This window comes from Dendrobium catenatum, unplaced genomic scaffold (assembly GCF_001605985.2).
Source record: "Dendrobium catenatum unplaced genomic scaffold, ASM160598v2 fragScaff_scaffold_47, whole genome shotgun sequence".
NCBI lineage: Eukaryota > Viridiplantae > Streptophyta > Magnoliopsida > Asparagales > Orchidaceae > Dendrobium > Dendrobium catenatum.
The window spans coordinates 42,505-62,704 of record NW_021318509.1 but is presented as its reverse complement, the minus strand read 5'-3'; the positions used below and the strand labels follow the sequence as shown (position 1 = coordinate 62,704).

Genomic DNA, 20,200 nt, shown 5'->3' with positions numbered 1-20,200 from the left:
TTCACAGTTTCGCTTTCGCACAACTAAGAATTCATGCCGACCACCAAATTAGGTCAAATAGAAATCGAAACAACCGACCACCATCAAAGTATCAAACCAACACTTCAAATAATAAAGATTTAAGAGTTATTCAAGATATTACCATCCGTTGCAAGTCGCAACTGAGAAATGGAGAAAGGAAGAGGATTCAAGGAAGAATTCCGAAGGACCGAAGCCAGATGTTTCAGAACTCAGAAGATCAGAAGAAGATATCAAGAAACCTCTATCAGCTCCTCCACGATTCGTCGATTCCACGGCTCCACCTCAAAGCCAGAGCGTGAGAGCGAGGAGAACCGAGAAATGAAACCCTAGAACCCTCTCGACTCTCGTCTCTCGAAGTCTCGCGCGGAATGACGGAATCGCGGCTTTTTAGTTTTTATTAAAACGAGAGTCGCTTAGCGGGTTAATCGTGTCAACCCGCGGGTTGACGGGTTGACGGGTTGACCCGAACCCGACACGAATATATAAACGGGTCAAATCCTTCAACCCAGACCCGACCCGTTTCTTTCACGGGTTGACACGAACCCGGATTTTCCGGGTCGGGTTCGGGTCGGGTTAGCTGGTCGTGTCAGGAATTTACAGCCCTAATTTCCGAAAGTGAGACCCAATTCGATTAATTTTCAATAGTCAAGGGTTTAAATTGGAGTAGTACAAAACTTTGGAGCTAAATTGAGCATTTATTAATAGTTGGGGTAATATTTTGAATTTTTTTCTCCAAAAAGACGCATTGGATAACTAAGGGCAATAAGAATGAATTACTTCAAAATAGAAGACGATGATGTGGTTTGATACCATGCTAACAAATGAATTTGTTCGATAATTGTGGACAGGAAGAATAAATGTCAGAAATAATGCTTTTACATTTACAAATACCGAAAAGGATCAGTTATAGGAGGAAGTTGAATTAGCTCAGCCTTGATGGTTTTTATTTATTAATTTATGTTGTGAACCAGTATCTTCATTTATCATTTATCATTTATATTTGCTTCAGAAAAAAGTAGCAAAAAATTTATGGATCCTAAACAAATTAAATGTAACTTTTGGATTTGAAATTACTTGTCTTGTTTGCTGACGGTTTTTCTCTATGTTTTTCTGGTGAATAAATCAGTGCCTTGATTTATACTTCACAAAAATGAACTTTTGGAATCTTTTTTGAAGTTGCAAAAAAAGTAGTTGCCAATTTTAGGAGTTGAAATAACGGACAGCAGTTGGAAGACAATGAGCAACTCAAAGTTATATTTGATCTAAACCTTAATGGAAATTGTGATAAAGCATGTCTCCAATAGTATTAAATAAGCTTGAAAAAGAAAAAAAATACTGTATTTTGAATTCAGTGTTCTCATTAATCTTAAATGTGGTTTTTATCCCCTCTCTTTAACGTTTCTTCTTTTTGCCCGCAAATTATGCTTAAATTTTCTTCAAGAGTCCCCTTTATTTGTGTGTTTGATGCGATAACATTATCTGCTCATTCAGAAAAATGACCAGGAAAATGGAAGATCTTGTGGATCAAGCAGCTTAAGTATCATTGAAGCAGACAAAACTAGAGTTGAAAGTAAAATCTTTCAACCTTGTCATACCATCAAAGGCTACGTTCAAGTTGGCAAGTCTGACCAGCAAGAAAATGATAATGAGCCTAAGATGAAAATGCTAACTCAAGCTGCCTTTCAGTTGCAGGTGACCAATGATGCAAATACCTATAATCTGGAGAAAACAATTGATTTTCTTATGTATGATTCATATCCAGATGAGATTAGGCGGTTTTATGTATTCTTTTTTCTTATTGAAGTAGGCCATCGTGTTGTTGAAATCAAACTACTTTCTGGTTTAATGACAGTTGACAGATGTAACACAGACAGAGTCTGTGATATATGAAGCTGACACCATACTCAAACTTTCTGGTTTATGCTCAACGCAAGCAAGCCCTCGGTATGGCCAAGCCTGTAAATTTGATTTCAAAAGGCTTTACTAGTTATGTTTAATGATACTCTTTTATGAAGCTTTCATTCTGTTGAATTCTGACCTCATTGAACCACCTCTACCCTTTTTTTTTCCCCCAGTGCTGTGCTGTTTGGATCCCATGAAGATACTGACCAGGATTCCTTGTTTTCTAGAATTCCAAAAGATTTCATTTGTCCTTTGACTGGACTATTACTTACGGAACCTGTGACATTGGAGAGTGGGTATACCTGTGAACTAGCTGCTATCAAGAAGAGATTTGATCAAGGCAACAAAACATGTCCTGTAACGGGAAAATCATTGAAGTATTCAACTATCCCTGAAACAAATGCTGTATTAAAACACATGATCAATGACTGGGTGGCTGAATGCTTCAGAAATTCCCCATCTAACAAAAAGAAACAGGCTTGGAACTCTAAAATTGAATTGGCTTTATCAATCTTCGAGCAGATGACGGTTGGGTTCAGCTCTATAGACAAGAAGGAAAACATCAAGCATCTCATTTCTCTTGGGGGCTTTCACTTTCTCACTCAGACATTTGAACTGGGAAGTTTTGAAGAGAAGTCTCGTGCTGCTGAACTTTTAGTCCAGTGCATTCAGGCTGATGGATGCTGTCGGAACTACCTAGTTATGCATATCAGTAAACCTTCTCTCCTTGAACTCATCCACAGTGGGCAAGTTCATGCAATAACTAATGCTGCTTCACTTCTCATTGAACTAATATGTCTAAACAGGTATGTGGATTATGTTTCACTTCTAACTTTAAATTATTCATTTTAGAATTAAAGTACATATTTCTCCTTCAAGTTTCAGTTTAAGAATGACTTGAGCCCTTTAATTTTAACTTCTCTTCATCAGGTCCCTCGAATTTGATCTTCAGTTGGTCTTCATCTTGTATTAGATCATTACAAATCTGCATTGAATGATTAAATTACCCAAATGGATTTATCATCTGCGTGGGCTCCAAAAATTTGCACCCTGGCCTCTCCACACATTCTTTCTTTGTCGGCGAGGAGAGTTTTAACGAGTTTAGGTTTGGGGGTAAATTTTTTAAAAGGCATATTGGATTTTAGATAAGACACTACTCAGATATTTCACCCTCATTTTGCGAGGACTTTATGATCTAAGTTCTAATTTCCCATAGGCGTAAGCCCCTATGGTTAATTATCCCTTCTGATAATGAGAGAGAACTTTGGATTAAGGCTAGTCGTTAAATAGGCCGCAATAAGGACCTAGCATATAATAACAACAATTTTAGAGTTTGAATTTTGGAGTTCATGTTTTGAAGAATTTAAACTCTTGGTAGGATTTGAATTTGGGTTCATAATGAATTATTTTTAGAGTATATAATCTTTGGGTTGACAATAAATGGCTCAATCGAAACCCCCCCTTTTAAAGGTTTCTTGCATTCTTCCTTTTCAATTGTCGTTGGAGCCAATATTGAATGATTTAAATCTTTATCAGTTGGTTGACTCTTGACATTAGCACACTTGCTCACAATCAAATAGATTATATCATCATTATATTTAGAGACATCTTGAATCAACAAGTGATCATCAGACTCCTTGCCATCATGACATAGCTAGATCAACGAGATCCTCGCCCCTCATGTATTCATTATATGCCTCCATCTAATGGAATGATGGGTATTCTCTGAGATTTCCATCCTACCTCGTCAGGACAGTGAAAAGTAGCTTCATTCATTGCTTGATTCTCGATAGCAAACCTAGTTGCACCACTATTAACTCCAAAATGAAGCCAAATCATATGGCCAACACTAGACCAACTATCGTGGCTAGATAGAGCCGACTTCCAAAATTTTATAAAGAGAAGCCACATCTCCTCCCGTAGTTCTAAGAATCCTGTGACTTCCAATCACTAGGCCTTTTGGTAATCCCTTCTTCTCCATGTATCCCTTTAGATTATTGACTAAGTTTCTACTGGATTCATTCTCTGAAACACTATAAAATCTTTTGAAGCATCTCTCATTAGAGATGGAATTTTCATAGTATTTAGTGTTGTTGACTTAATACTCTACCAATAGTTAATCCTTGATATTTTGCTTTTCTCTCGTTCTCCTGATGCATCTCCACCCCACTCATCTCCTAAGATATATTGATGGGCACCAAGGACATTATTTTCACGCCAACACCATTACTAAATTGATGATTGAGATCTCATGTGTCTCTCAAAGATTCATAAATGACTTTGGAGGAGATATCATAACTATATCCTGAGATGCTTCCTGAGAACCAAGATCCTCATTTGTTACAACAAAATTGTTTAAAGCAAGAGAGCGTTGATGTGGAGCGTCATGTTCATAATAATCATCATCATGCCAAGTCTCTATATTTTATGTAACTAGGCCACATTATATTTTACTTGTGAGATTTATATGTATTGAGTGATGTCATGTACTGTGAGGTGCTATTGAATCATTTTCATGTATTTTGAGCTTTATTTATGCATTTGAGTCACTCCGGGTCATGAATCATGTTGGATCTTGATGTCTTGAAGGGTTATTGGGTTACACCATTCAATTCAATGTATTTCCCTCATTTTTTTCATGCATGATATACTTCTCCCTTTTTCCATAAGTTTTGACTTCTTGTTAAATGCACAACAAAAATCACCACATTTCTTCCTCTTTTTCCCAATTGAATTTCTTCTCTTCTTTCCCTCCTCCTTAAGTGGCTAGCCACAACCTTGGTATACCTTGCATTAAATTGAAATTGATAGTAGAGGGTGTCCTAGAGTCCTATGAATGAGAATTTAAATATTTTTTAATTATATATATATATATATATACTCAATTGAAATGATTAAATATGATTTAATTCTTAAAAATGTTATTTTTTATTTTTTCTTAAAAATATGGCAGCCTCCCGGCACATGTCTCCAAATCTTTAAGTACATTCGATCGGTTTATTATAAATAATTGTATATTTAATTAAATAGAAGGCTGTTTTAGTTACTATCGTGAACTGGAGCAAACAGGAAGAGCAGGCCACACGTGGCGCCGGGTCGAGCTGGTCGCGGAAGCTGGATCGGACGGATTATCTATTCATTACATATTTTTTTTAATTATACAAGAGATTTGTTTCAATTACTTTAGATAGAGACGACAGATTGGAGTTGGTCGTGCACTACACCGGGTCGAGCCAATCGCGGGAGTAGACGCAAGTGTGGCTGAAATTGAGATACTGAGGCGGGAGGAATCACGGGATGGGTGCGGGACAGATGCGGGCAGTGTGCTGTGGGTCGGGCTGGAGGCGGGAGTGGGAGGGTAGATCAAGTCCAACGTGCATCAGAGAGGCTGCGTGCAGGATAGAGTTCGACTACGGGATTTTGAAGCATGTGCGGGTATAAGCTTCATGTTGGTTTGGCATGCGACCCTAGGAGTCTGGCTGCGTGTGGAGACGAAGAACATGGAGTGTTGAATCGTTTGTGGGCATGGGCTTCGTGTCGGATTGGCATGTGGCTCTATGAATTTGGTTGTGTGTGGAGATTGGGAACAAGGGGTTTTCTTCATCTCTCTGGGCTCTTACGTGTCGTTCCTGAGTGCAATTGAGAAAGACAAGAGAGAGAACGGGAAAACAGACGGTTTCGTGCGTGAGAGTCGAATGAATCAGAGAGGCGAGCGGTTTCTACGTGTTTGTAATTGAGAGGAATCGAGCAGTTTTGTTTTTTTTGGTGGAACAGTTGTGTTGCTTGTGAAGATTGTGCGTGAGATGGGGCCCGTGGTTGGTTAGTGGTCAACAGTTTGGTTTCCATATATCTTATTTTCATTTGGATCCTTGTTACAAAACATACTGATGCTTGAAATTAAACAAACTAAATTTGAATTTTTCTATGTCAAAGACCTCCATATATGATTAGAACTCATCCCTTTATGATGTAAATCCAAAATACAGGAAATTCAGGTAAACCATAATATCTCCTAAAATAAAAAATTTAACAAAAAGCTAAAACTACCAAAAACAACTAGTCAATTAGGATTTACGCATAAAAAACAACTAATTATATCGGATTTGAAAATCAAGCATGCTTGCAAACCCTAACATCAAATTATGTAGATAGAAAAAAAATAATGAAAGAATTCACCAAGTTGAGAAGACTAAGGCTTCGTTTGTGACGACTTTCTTACTGCTTCTTAAAGCAGTTTTTCACTACAAAAAATAATTTTTTGTGCTAAAAACTGCTTTAATAAACACTAAAAAATAAACGCATAGAAAAATTGAAATTATTAAACAAAAATTTTTGTGTGTATATATATATATATATTGGTTTCTTAGTCATTGTTCTGTAAGTCCACAAATATAGTAGATCCATTATTTGATTTCAAAGTGAACATATAATAAGCAATTTCTTAAATCAGCATGGATAAGCACAACAGCAAAAACTTCGAACAAATCTAGAAAATTACATTAGTAGCAAATGGAGCTCTCTTGTTATTAAAAATCAGCCCATATTCTACCTAAAACTGCTGTATTTTGCTGTTTTTATGTGATTTCCTTCTATTGATCACTGAATTCTACTCCTAGACGTATCAGACGCACACTCCTTCGGCTTTCCTGCTCGTGTATCTAGCTCCTACGGCGTCAGCTGCTCGTGTAAAGGGTAAAGAAAAAACACTAGCCTTGCTCCGCAAATGAGTGCCACAGAAATGAATAGGGCTCGCCGCTTGCATAATTTTTCTTTAAATGGATATGCATAAACGAAATGAATACGCATAAATTAAAAAGGATATGCATGCCCAATATGTGTATCCTTTTTAATTTTAATATTAATTTAATTGGCACGTTTTTACCCTATTGGGCACGTGTTCGAGCCATATTGGGTGCGTATCTGTGTCCGATACGTGTCGGATACAACATTCCTTCATTAATAGGTGTATCGGTGCATCATAGATAATGACCAATTTATGACACTTAAAGTAGTTCTGGCAAAGTTTTAGAATTGAATTAAGAAATAGCAAACTTCCTTCTAATGTCTTTTATTGTGTGTTACTAACTTTATATGTAATTGCTGCATTAGATTGGATTTAATTCTTTTGATGAAAAAATTATCTAATGGTATATATAACAACTTTTTTTGAGATAATTTTAGCATTTGTTCAAAGTCTAATACAAGTCTGAAAACATGCTCAAGTAATAGAATGCATTGTGGTGTCATCTCTCTTGATATTAGGTCTCAAAGCATACCTAAACCTAAGCAGTGTGATTTTTGGATCCTTAATGATTTAAACACAACAATAATTCTTTAAATTTGTTCATTTACACGGTCACAATTTTTATACCTTATTTTAAAGTTTTAAACTTTTTTATCAATCAGTTGATCACAATATGAAGAGACAAGTATTTCTATTTTAAATTTTTCTTTCATTTTAGCCCAACTAGTATGAGGTTTCGTTCTGATTTTTTTTATTTGTTTATCCATATTAATTCAATACATTTTAGCTTGCTTAGTCAATTTTAATCTTGCAAATCCCACTTGTCACTCACCATACATTATTTGCGATTCAAAGAAATTACACATGTTTATTACAAATTTATAAAGAATTTTAGAACCATCTTTCCATCAAAGTAGATGCTCCAATTTTAACTTTTTTTGTTTTGTCCCCATTTACGTCAAAATTTTGATGATTATGATTTCCACAACTTTTTTGTCATACACACTATAATATTTACCTTGATTATTTTCTGAGAATGAGTTTCTTATCTCCTACATGTGTTAACATTCAAGTGAATGGATTCATCATTATGATTGGATTCTACTATAGGTTCACATGCTTGAATTTGATTGATGTCCTCACTCATTTTATTTTACTTGGTAATAGTTCAGCCTAATATTTTGTAAAGCGGTCAAAATCTCATTTGTTAAATAATATGTTGTGACTCTAATATCCAGATTTGAACATGTAATGATTGTAAACCATCAGATTTCTATCAAATTTGAAAGGATCTTATGAAATTATGGCGAGGGTATTTTGATCATTTAATCAGTTAGGAATGGTTCGGTAATAGTTTACTTAATGGCGAGGATTCTTGAAGAAACTGTGATCAAGTTTGACTCAATGGTGAAAAGTGGAAACCTTGTGAACCGAATCACTTCAACTTCAAAACCTGAATCATCTTGGTATAGTTATTTTAACATTAGATGAAGATATCTGTTTACTGAATAGATTTTTTTTTTTTTTTTACTTTCCTAAATGGCACAGATATAATGGTCTCATTCGTTAAAATGATTTGCATGAACCTGAAAAAGCTAACAAGAGAACTTGTGGAATGGGACATAAAATTGCCTGTGTCAGTTTCTACGAACAGTTATGCGCTTTTTATCATCCTTCTTTTTTTGTGACATTTTTGCCAGATAATTTCCTTTTCGTCCTCTTGAATAGTTGGTTCTTCTTTGTCCTTTTATGTTTTTTGAAATTTTAAGTTTCTTAAATATAGCTCGTTTTTTTGACTCTATTGCTCAATTCCTTCCTTCCTGTCTACCAATAGAAGGATGGATATTACATCTTTCCTAAGTGGGTTGAAAACAGAAGCTTCGGATACCATAATGAGTGATCTTCTACTATGCCTTAAGAGCTCTCTGCCTGAAGAAAGAGTCCTCGTTGCAGTTCTTCTTTTACACCTTGATCTTATAGTAAGCTTTCTTCACTTGATTCTTATGTTATACTCCATATATTGTGTACCTCTCAAGTTCACTCTTCACTAAAAACATATCTTTTTTTTTTTTTAAATAAGGATCTCTGGAAATTCAACTATGGTTTTGAATTTACATGAATACAGATAATTTGGAAAAGGCAGAAAAGGGATCTTATCCTATTATAAAATTTTCAACAATTATAGTTTTTACTATATTGTCGTAAGTGTACGTTTTCACCTATAATTGGAGTGAGATGCTGCATCGTTATTGAGCTGTAATTCTTTCTTAAATATCAATGGGTTAGTTTTTCTTCATTTTCCTCCTGTGTGATGCATGCTGTAGTAGCTATGAAAGATACATGCTCCTAGTTTTTCCTTGTCCATGTCTGATCCTTTTAGTAGCAGCACTTAAGACTCATTCTTTGCTTAGAATTTAAGGTTCTTTATTTTTATTGACATATGACTTCATGTACGCGCTTGATTGATTTTAAAGCTACGCCTAAGGATTATGATAGGAAATACTTGAGTTCGCAAGTAACCCTAAGGGAAATACTTGAGTTCACAAGCAAACCTAATAGTAATTGGTGAAAAACAGCGAGAAAACTACTGATTTCAGAGAGAAATCAGCACTACGATGCAGAATTTTCAGGAGATTGGAGAGAAAAACCAAGCAAAGTTCTTCTATTCAATCCATGAACAAGAAAAATAATAAATGATACAAGTTTCTTCAGTTCGAGAGGAAGAAACAACTCTTCAAATTTCTAGTCAAGCCTAGAGCCCAAAGGAACAAACCCTAGTTCTCAAATTTGATTTCAAACTCAAGATGAAACCCTAATTCTAGCATTAGCAACTAATTAAAGCCAAAGGAGAAATACAAAATCTCTAAACAACCTCTGATTCAAATATTTCCATCCAAAACAATTATTAATCAAGGTGTGGGCCCCAATGAATGACACCATTTCGAATCTACCCTTTAGCATGCTTTGCTTTTGTTTTCCTGCAGTTCTTGGAGACCTCTTAGTGAGATGTCGATTGAAATCAATTTTATTTTATATTCTAACTCGCTTATTCTTTCTAACACTAATGCTTAATATCCTTATGACTAGACAAATTCTAAGTTTAATATCCTTATGACTAGACAATTTCTAAGTTTTATAGTTGCCATTAGTATCACAAGATTCACAACTAACAACTTTTATTCATTGCATATGCAACTGCTTTATATATGTATATATATGCATATATATTTATTTATGTTGACCGAATTAAAATAAAAAAGGGGGTGGGGGCACGGTAATTGATTAATTCAATCTATAAAAGATAGAGAATAAAAAAAAAAAGGAGAAACTCATGCTTTCGTTCTGTTTGGTTTGTTTGATTTGTCTCTTTTAAACCGAGCCTGTCAAACATGTTCCCTGTTCTCTCCCTATGTTTAGATCGCACTCTAGTCCACATAATCCCCTTCTGCGACACCTTTGTTCTGAACCGAACCTGACTCTCGTATGCCTCTGTTAGTCTGATCGCGTCCACACCCGCGCCTCCTTCCAAATCCCCGCATAGCTCTGCACGTTTTTGCCTCCCACATGACCGACCCCCTCTACTTACTTCGCTCGTCCAATGCCCAATCAATCACGCAACAACTCTATCCACTCCGATCTCTTCCGCACGTCGACACCCTTTTCTAAACCGGCCAACCTTCTACATGTTGTTCGACCTCCCGCATATAGCCACTCCGCGACTCCACTCCTCATGTGAACTACTCCCGATCCTTGCCTCTGCCTGTTTGTTCCGCATGATCTATATTCCAATTCAAACATACACCAATCTGTGAGTACCTGTCTACTTCTAATCTCACGCTCATGTATGATTATATGCCTAAAAATAGTATGATTATGTGCCTACCTCTGTGCAGAAGTGTGACCAATAATTATAAATTCTTGTGGGCTCCAAAAATTCGGCCCTAGCCTCTCCCGCATGCTTTTCTTCGGGGGAGTTTTAACGGATTAAGTTCCAGGGTAAATTTTGGGAAGACAGATGGGTTTGTAGATAAGACACTACCCAGAGATTTCGCCCTCACTTTGCGAGGACTTTATGATCTGAGTTCTAGTTTCCTATAGGCGCAAGCCCCTATAGTTAATTACCCCTCCCAAGCATGAGAGAGAACTTTCGATTAAGGCTAGTCGTCAGTGAATACATCGTATCTTTAGATACGCGGTATCCGACATATAGTAGCAGCATGGGCATGTGTATTTTGGAAAATTTGATGATTGAATATTTAAAATAGAAAGTTTGTCACCTTGCACTTAAAGTGGATGGTGGGGGAATGGATGATGGATCTGATCAAGATCCCATGGTTCCCCCATGGTTCCGTCGTCCCGGACCATCGTGGTCCCTGGTCTACTTAGTTAGAGGAGGTAGTCGACCCAACCTGACAGAAGGATCCTTGTCGACAGCCATGGGTTACTTCGTCTAAGGGTACCTTGTAAATCTGGCTTGAATGTTTTTCTAAGGGGACAAATTTGAATCTACCTTAGCTAACAAAGGGCTTTGTGCCCTATCGATTATACCCAATCGATTCATATCTCAAGGATTTGATGCCACTAAGGAACGTATTGGCTATAGTCATAACCGCTATCTCGTGGTGCCATTTGGCGGCAAAACCACTCGGTTCAGATGGCCCCGGGTCATAACTGTTTATCCTGCGATGTCATTTAGCGGCAAAACCACCAGTCAGAGGACACATACCATGTCCTTATTGGCAGAAGATTATTTTAGAATGAATGCTAGTGATATTTTTGACTAGACATTAGTCATATGTGAGTTGAAGTAAATTTCAATTTATACACCCCGACAAACTGTCACGGAGGGTGGATGAATTTTCCTTTAAGAGATTTGATGAATTATTTCAATTTTAAATATCTTTAGATTTTTTTTTTTGATTTTGAAAATTCACGGGTATTCGGGTGGAACTTTGGTATTTTGGAATTAATCCTCCGATTGAGCTCTGCATTCAACACGGCCATCATCAGGGTGACTGGGGTCAGTTCCATTTGTGGATTGAACTTTGTCAACTATGTCAAGCTGTTGAAAGAGGATCGGATTTCGTAGGCTTTATACATTCATCGATGAATTTTCTTTTTTAGAGGCCTTGAAGGCCTTATTTGAATGTATGAAACAGATATTTCGGTCGATATCATTATCGTATCTGCTTGATAATTCAAGCCATGTTGGCTCCTATCTACCCTCATAGAATGATCGGGCTCGAACTACGTTCATTTATGGACCCACGCAACATCCCTAGACGTCACGTGTGTACCAATAACACACTCTCCGGGGGCCCATGTGGGTGTATATTACACATGTGGAGTGGATTAGGTTGCAGGAAGCTTATGGGTGCACGTGTGGAGGGGAAAGTGGTCGTGTGAAGCCGGTTGCAATGTGCACGGGTGAAGGTGGAAGTGTTAACTTGTAAACGACTGGACGACGGCTCTCGGCTAGAGAGTCGTGCGGTTGTGTGAGAAGGGAGTAGGGAGAGTGGGTCCTGGTGCAAATCCAAAGGTGGGGAAAGAGGGGGCTGGCGAGTTTGCTGAGGAGGAAGTTTTTGTTGCTCAGTTTTGTGAGGTCTAACATATTGGGTGCAAGAAGTTTGTGGGGAGGGCTGAGGGGAGATGGGGGTTGGCTACATGTGAAAATAGAAGTGTAGAGGGTGGAGTTAGGTCACATGTATGGGAGAAGGCAAACATAAGAGTTCATGAATGACCCTTATTTTTATTTTGCTCGTTGCAAGTCGAAGGACAAGATGGATGGGATAGCGGGGCTAGGAACAAAATTTAGCAGACAATTTGGTTAGGGATAAAGGCATGGATAATATAGAATATGTTTTTATTATTAATTATTTCTTTATTTGATTTTGATTTTCTTATTTAACTCAATAAATTTTAAAAGAAATAATAATAATAATAATAATAATAATAATAAATTAAATAGGGGTGTGTTTCTATCTTCACTGTTGACCTGTATACGGCAGCCAAAATCAAATAAAAAAAAATTCGTACCTGTTCAGCGTCGACTCGCACGACTGCGGAAATCTCGTTCGAATCATCGCATCGTGCTCCGTATGTCTTCGCACGACGACGTCTCGTCATGCACGATCGTCTCGACACTAAAATGAGACCGAGCCTCTCATTCCGCTCTCTTGCAATCGCTCTCTCTCTCTCTCTCTCTCTCTCTCTCTCTCTCGCTTTCCGATTTCTCTCCCGATCCCGCTCTCTCTGGCTCTATCTCGTTCTCTCGACTACTCCCTCGACGACGTTTCCTTCTGGGAGGATCGGAAGTTACGACATTCAAATAGGAAGAAACGAGGGAGTTCGCCGGCTGTGAAGATAACTTTCTACCTTTCAGACGCTACTTCAGCTCCGTTCGTGGCCGCTCGGCCTAGCTCCTTCAACGACTTCCATTTCCAGTTGGATCGGAAGTTACGACCATTTCGATCGGAAGCAACAATCGAGAGCTCGCTTGCTTGAAGGTTCGGAAGTTACGACAATTTGATCGCAAGCAGCGACGAGAGTCGTCCGTAGTGAAGGAAACTTTCTCCCCTTTCATTGCTTTTTCGTCTCCTTCATCACCGATCGACTTTGCTCCCTCGACGTTATTCCCCTGCAGTCGGATCGGAAGCCGCGACATTTTGATCGGAGGAACGACGGGAAGCTCGCTTGCAGTGAAGTAACTTTCTCCCGTTTGCACGCTCGATCGACGCCGTCCCCTTTCCGTTGGACCAGAAATTTCAACATTTTGATCGGAGAAACAACAGGAGCTCGCCCGGCGTGAAGGTAGCTGTCTCCCTCCCGTGTGCTTGACCGGCCAAATCCCGTAACTTCGCCGAATAGAGAGGTAGAGGGAGAGAGTTGTTTAGTTTTTAATTATAATTATTTTAATTAATTTTGGTTAATTACTGTTATTATTTTTAATTAATTATATTTAGTTCTCATTAAATTATTATAATTAATTTAATTAATTATAATTAATTATAATTAGAATTAACTTAATTAATTATAATTAATTAATATTAATTATAATTAATTCAAAAAAGGAGGAAGACCTCCTTTGCCTCGGTTTTCGTGCCCTACACCGCCGTCGGTCCTCCAAGGTATAAATTTCTAACTTAAATCCTGCCCTCCACATGCTTGACGAGCCGGTGGACCCCCTATACGCGCTCTTGTAGCACGGTGGCAGGGAATCCGGTGCAGCAGGTACGACGAGGCGGGTAAGCCCTATACACGCTCTTGTAGCGTAGTGGGGATGGTCCTCGACACCGACACCGCCGACGATAGTTACGCAAAGGTATGATGTTCCAAATCCCATTTTCGACGTTTGCAGCAGACTGGGGAACCACCTATACGCGCTCTTGTAGCACAGTAGGAGGGAGCCCGGTGCGACGCATACGACGAGGTGGGTAAGCCCTATACACGCTCTTGTAGCGTGGTGGGGAGTCACTGCTGTTCTGGTACGGGTACTGTTGAAGGCCCTATACACGCTATTGTAGCGTGGTGGGATGAAATTTTGTACGGCCGCGGTGTCCAAGGACACCTACCATACACGCTCTAGTAGCGTGGTGGGAAGGCCTAGCTCCCCTATTTTCCCCAAAACGGGGGATATGCCGGGGTGTTGCCGAAATTTTCAGTGAAATATACAAAGACTTGAACAATTTGAAGACCCTTCTTGAGCAACAATACAAAAGACCTGCACTTGGACAGAAGTGCACAGAACTTGAACTAAATGTGCAGAGGACTTGTACAATGAACAGTGGACTAAAACTTTAAGTGACTTCTTAAGATCAAAACCAAATGAGATAAAATCAAACTGAAATCAAAATCAAGTCAATACGAACATACATTTGCACTTGCAAAGATTCCATAAGACTTTGAACAAGCACTTGAACTTGTTCTTGGAACTCGAACTGTGCAACATCAGAGGACCCAAACATAGAACTCATGCTCAAGTGAATTCTAACATGAACTAAATGCAAGATAACTCAAGCTTGAACAAACTATGAACAATCAATCTGAACACGTGCTTTGAGCTCGTGTTTGAACTCGGGCTATACGACATCAAGTGGGGACTTATAAACTTGATGAATTCAAGTCTGAATGAAACTGAACTTGGACTCAGACACATATAGAGTACAAAACTTTGGTCACACACGAGGAAACTCAAACCACAAGACCTCAATGCATGCAAATAAAGAATGTAGTGGACTTTTACAACAGTCTCTACGAGATCGGGTGCATTGTACCTGCAAGAATGAAATGCATGGGCGTCCCCCTACATGCACTATTGAAACCTCCAACACTAGCAACAATGCCTGTTGATTGAGATGACAATACTTGAGACCAACAATCAAAGATTTGTCCTCTACAAACAAGAATAATCTACAAACCACCTGAGATTGGTGAAAGGTGGGTGAGATGCAAGAGCAATGACTCTCCTATGAATACTTCTAGGAATTCGTAGCGGACGCAACGGGTCCTTGTAAATGAATACAACCAGCTTGTGGATAACAACAGTGGGTACCTCGTAGGCACAACGAACCACTGTGGACACAAGTACAAATATCATTAACAACATTGGTAATCAAGATTTTTCAAATATGTCGGGTACAAGGGCAGCCCGGTGTATGAAAGAGGACCGTCCCCTGTTAACAAGTACAATTAGCAAAACCCACCTGAGATTGGTGAAAGGTAGGTGTGATACAAGAACAATGGGTCTTCTACAAATACCTTCAGGAGGTCGTAGGGGATACGACGGTCCCTACAAATGAGTACAAACCACTTATGGATAACAATAGTGTGTATATCGTAGGTACAACGAATCACTGTGGACACAAGTACAAGTACCACCCGCGATAAGGGTGATTGAGACACTGCTAGTATGTCGAGTATAAGGGCAATCCGACGTACGAAAAAGAACACCCCCTGGCAAAAGAGAAGAAATATTTGAACAAATTAGAATCAAACTTCCTGGTGTTCCAAAGTCTCTTCTTAGTTCTATACTTAAGAAGAAAACGGTTCTGGTTCCCGCAAACATCGGAAATAATAGATCCATTACACTGATGATCTTAAAAAGAGTTCTCTACAAAGCAACAAACTTCAAAATCCAGAAAGTCCCTCCCCGTGAATGAGAAAAGGGGTGACAATATCAAGATGAGGAGATACCTCGTAACATCAAGACGCAACGCCACCGGATCCGCAATACTCGTGCTAGCGGACATAAGGCGTGTATAAGCCCTCAAATGAAAAGTTGTGCGCACTCAAATGGTTGTTACCTGCACAACTACAAAATATTTCAAAGTACCCCCACACAAGTGCACCGTAGTTTGTATACACATAGGTACACAAGGGGTAAATTCAATCGTAACCCGCTTGGGCCCCGACGAGCGTGTTATTGGTACACACGTGACGTTTAGGGATGCTGCGCGGGTTGATAAGTGAATTCAGGTTCGAACCTGATCCTTTTATATAGATCAATAGGAGTCGACAGGGTTCGAACCATCAAACAAATACATGGTTGTGGGAATCGATGTATTTGTTTCAATACATTCATATTAGGCCTTCAAGGCCTACAATCAAAAGAATTCACTAAACAAAGGCATGAAGCCTACGAAATTTGATCCTCCTAAGTAAGATAAATAGGAGTAGACAGGGTTCGAGATATCAGATAAATATGCGATCACGAAAGTTGACCAGAATATTTATTTTGTACATTCATATTCGGCCTTCAACAAAGAAAATTCATGAACAAAGGCAAAAACCTACGAGGAACCCGATCCTGGATCAACATCCCGATCGAGTTGACAGGGTTCAATCAACTAAAGTGGAAATGACCCCAAACACCCCGATGATGGCCGTGTTGAACGATGATCTCAACCGGAGGGGTTCACAAAATATTTCAAAATGCCCTCAAATCAAATTTCTACAAAATTCAAATATTTTTTAAGTGACCTTGAGGTCACCCCGATGATGGCCGCATTGATTGAAGATCTCAACCGGAGGGGTTCACAAATATTTTCAAATACCTCCAAAAAGTTCCACCCAAAATTCCAGAAAAATTCAAAATCAATCCCAAAATCCCAAATATTTAAAATTGAAATCTAACCATTCAAGCACTTAAAGCAAAATCCATCCACCCTCCGCAACAGTTTGCCGGGGTGGACAAATCAAAATTTACTTCAGCTCACAAAGAGCCAAATGTCTAGTCGAAAATATCACTAGGATCCATTCTCAAATCAATCTCCTTCCAATAAGGACGTTGTACGTGTCCTCTGACCGGCGGTCTGCCGCCAAATGGCACCGCAGGATAAACAGTTATGACCCGGGGCCCTCTGAACCGAGTGGTTTTGCCGCCAAATGGCACCACGAAATACCGGTTATGGCCAGAGCCAATACGTTCCTTATTGGCATCAAATCCTTCGGAAACGAATCAATAGGATATGATCGATATGGCACAAAGCCCTCTGTCAGCTAAGGTGGATTCAAATTTGTCCCCTTAGACAAACATTCAACCCAGGTCTACAAGGTCCCCTTGGACGAAGCAACCCATGGCTGCCGACAAGGATCCTAACTCCCTCGCCTAAGTAAATGCAATCAGTATGCGCGGCAAGGAGGCCGGGGCCGAATTTTCGGAGCCCACATTCACATAATTTTTCATCGATCATGCGTCTCGAAGTGTGTATCGTCGCCTTGTGCGGACAAATTTTGCCTTTTCACTTGACAACCCATATAATATGGGTGTCATTTTCAGGTAATTTTGATGTCACAGATGCAATGACGAAGTTTGTTTCATGAACAAACGTCATTTGGGCTACTTCGCCAAACATCATGACGTAGTCTGACATTTTCGACTGCATGCGCTCAATTTGACTGCGATAAGTCATCTTTGGGTAATGTTAATGTTCTGAATATAACTGTGTAGTCCGTTTCACAAACAATTGACGTCCGACGATTTTACACAGCATCATGCCCATAGATTGTTGTTTTATGGTCACTCGATTGAGTTGCACATAAATAGATTTTCTTTGGTAAATTCAATGTCCTAAAAACATTATCGCAATCCATTTTACGGGTGGATAACATTTGAGTGATTTTGATCGCGATTGAGATGTCAGTTTGTCATCTTTCTCACTTCTTACTCGTCTTACTCACTCGAATTAGTTGCGGCACATATACAGAGGTCAACAAGGTGATATTCATATCTACTATATTTCTTAATTCATTGCATCATTATGTATCTTAGGGCCAGCTTGTTTCAATAAAAGTATTTGGAAATTGATAGGAGTTGAGTTTCATTAATCTCAGTTTGTTCTGAAGAAAATTATTTCTTATAAGCTCAATTATGGTGTTCATTAAGCCAACAATGAGTTTCATTTTTTACCCACAACAGCATTAATTTTATATTAGTTTATTGTTGCTATAAGTAAAAGTAATAGTCTAACTCATCACTCTGTTAATGTTTTTGCCATTCTATTATTATTTAATGTAAAAAATAAAACTGAAAGTGACTTAGGCCTTAAAATTGAAACTTCTTGCATTTGTGAAGGTGAAAATTGGAACTCACATTCATTCATTTTCTACCAAACAAATGCTTTATCTTACTTAAAAGATGTGAGTTCCACCGACCTTCAACCACTTACCTCAAAACAAAAGAGCCCTCACTGCCCGTTCCTGTAATAGACATTGCTTATTTGTCTTGTTTGCATTGTCTGAACAAACATCTGGTTGAAGACATTGGATTAAGCGCGCTTATGAGACCTGTGGTAGTTTCCAAGTTTCTTAAATCTAATTAAAGGTATCATTAATGGACAAGGAACAGCTTTTTTTTCCTGTAGACTATTATCAAAAGTGAATAATCTTTTCTTAAAACCTTCCTCATATAAAACCTGTATTGTCTGAATACTCAGTGTGGTCAAATTTCAGGAAGACTCCCAGGTGTATAGTGTTTTCAGAAGGGAAGCTGTAAAGTGCGTTATAACTACACTTGAGTGCTGTCTGTCCAATAAGAAGTTTATAGCAAATTGCCGAACGGCTCTTCTCATTCTGGGAGGCATTTTCTCTGTTTCTGGAGAGATTTTGACAGAAATTTGGTTGTTGAAACAAGCTGGATTGAATGATGAGGATGATGAAACAATCTCAGAGGTACTTTCTGCTCTATTTGGTTTAGTTTTTTCTTATGTGGTGATTTAGTTTTTTTGACACATCAAGATTCATGAATACGGCTGATATCTATTTAACATACCAGACTTGGATTAAAACGATACTTAATTAGCTAGTATTTGTGCAAACTCTGATGCCCAAACTTAACAGGATAATTTCAAATCCTGTAATGATATTATGGATCTTTAAGGACTGATACAAACTAAATCATTCTTGGATGTGCTGGGTAGAACCGCTTTTCCTTAGTAATTTTTCTTAAATGACTTTCATCTGTTAATGTTGCGAACTACTTTATGCCAAGTTGAAAATGGAGTTTTGTTGAACTCAGGAAGAAGAAAGGAGAAGAGAAGAATGGCTGAAGAGCATGGTTTCAATTTTCATTGGTTACAAAAAGAAGTCGTTCCTGGAGACTCTTTCCAACTGCTGGAAGTTGGGGAGCCCAGATCTTGCGAGGATATGCTTAGTAACAACAGCATGGATAAGCCATGCACTTCCTTCTCTATTTGTTCCCGAATTACAGTTTTCTTCTATGGCTCTTCTTCTGAGGCTGAAAGAAAGCTTGACTAGTGATATGGATATTCAACAGAGGGTACTTGCTTGTTTATGTCTGCTCAATTTCAGCAAGATTTCAGGTAAGCATATAAACTAAATAGAAATCCTATTTTTCACTTGGTAGATGAAGGCCTCAAACATGAAATTTGTATGTGAAATCGTACTTCAGACATTTAATATCTTTCATGCAGCATGAGCTTGTTCCATTGAAGTACCGAAGTATTTTCTTCTGTTGTAACCCATGATCTTTCTGATCATAAAGGAAGTAAAATCACCATTCTGCTGCTAGGTTATATGTTTCCAACTAGGAAAACCGCTATTTTTCCTTTGCATTCCCCCACCAGGTTAGTAGGATCATTCATGCATGCTCTTAGCTAGAAAAGAAAGCATACTTAATAAATCAGGACTTTTCCCTGTAAGTGCTTTACTCTAATAGGGCTTACCTGCTTAACCGTATGCATCGCACCGAGTTTCCTCCTACCGTGCTATGAGAGCGTGTATAGGGGGTTTTCCAGCTCGACACAAATGCCAAATGCGGGATTTTGAGTTAGGAATTTTTATATATGTACGAGGACCGGTGTCGGCGATAAAAAATGCACAAAATCCATTTTTCTTCCTTTTCTCTTTTTTTTTTTTCCTTTTTTTATTTTTTGTCTACTTTTTTTTCTTCTCTTTTTCTTTTTTTTTTTTCCTTATTATATATAATAATAATACTAAGTATAATAGTAGTAAATGTACTAATAATTAGCAATAATTAATAACTATACCAAAAAAAAAAAAAAACTTAACTACCTA

General features: G+C 38.4%; 1 protein-coding gene across 2 annotated transcripts in view; it reads left to right on the top strand.

Annotated features, from left to right (window-relative positions):
* The window catches only part of LOC110105873 (putative E3 ubiquitin-protein ligase LIN), a gene marked incomplete at its 3' end in the record, with an annotated part of 22,521 nt that extends 3,036 nt beyond the window's left edge, over positions 1–19,485 (top strand). Inside the window, 6 exon segments of one of the 2 annotated variants that reach the window (XM_028694005.1) lie at positions 1,513–1,713; positions 1,874–1,965; positions 2,151–2,729; positions 8,502–8,646; positions 18,617–18,835; positions 19,182–19,485. In XM_028694005.1, the coding sequence (XP_028549838.1) occupies positions 1,513–1,713; positions 1,874–1,965; positions 2,151–2,729; positions 8,502–8,646; positions 18,617–18,835; positions 19,182–19,485 (1,540 nt within the window). 2 annotated transcript variants of the gene reach the window in all.
* Positions 19,486–20,200: the final 715 nt, after the last annotated feature.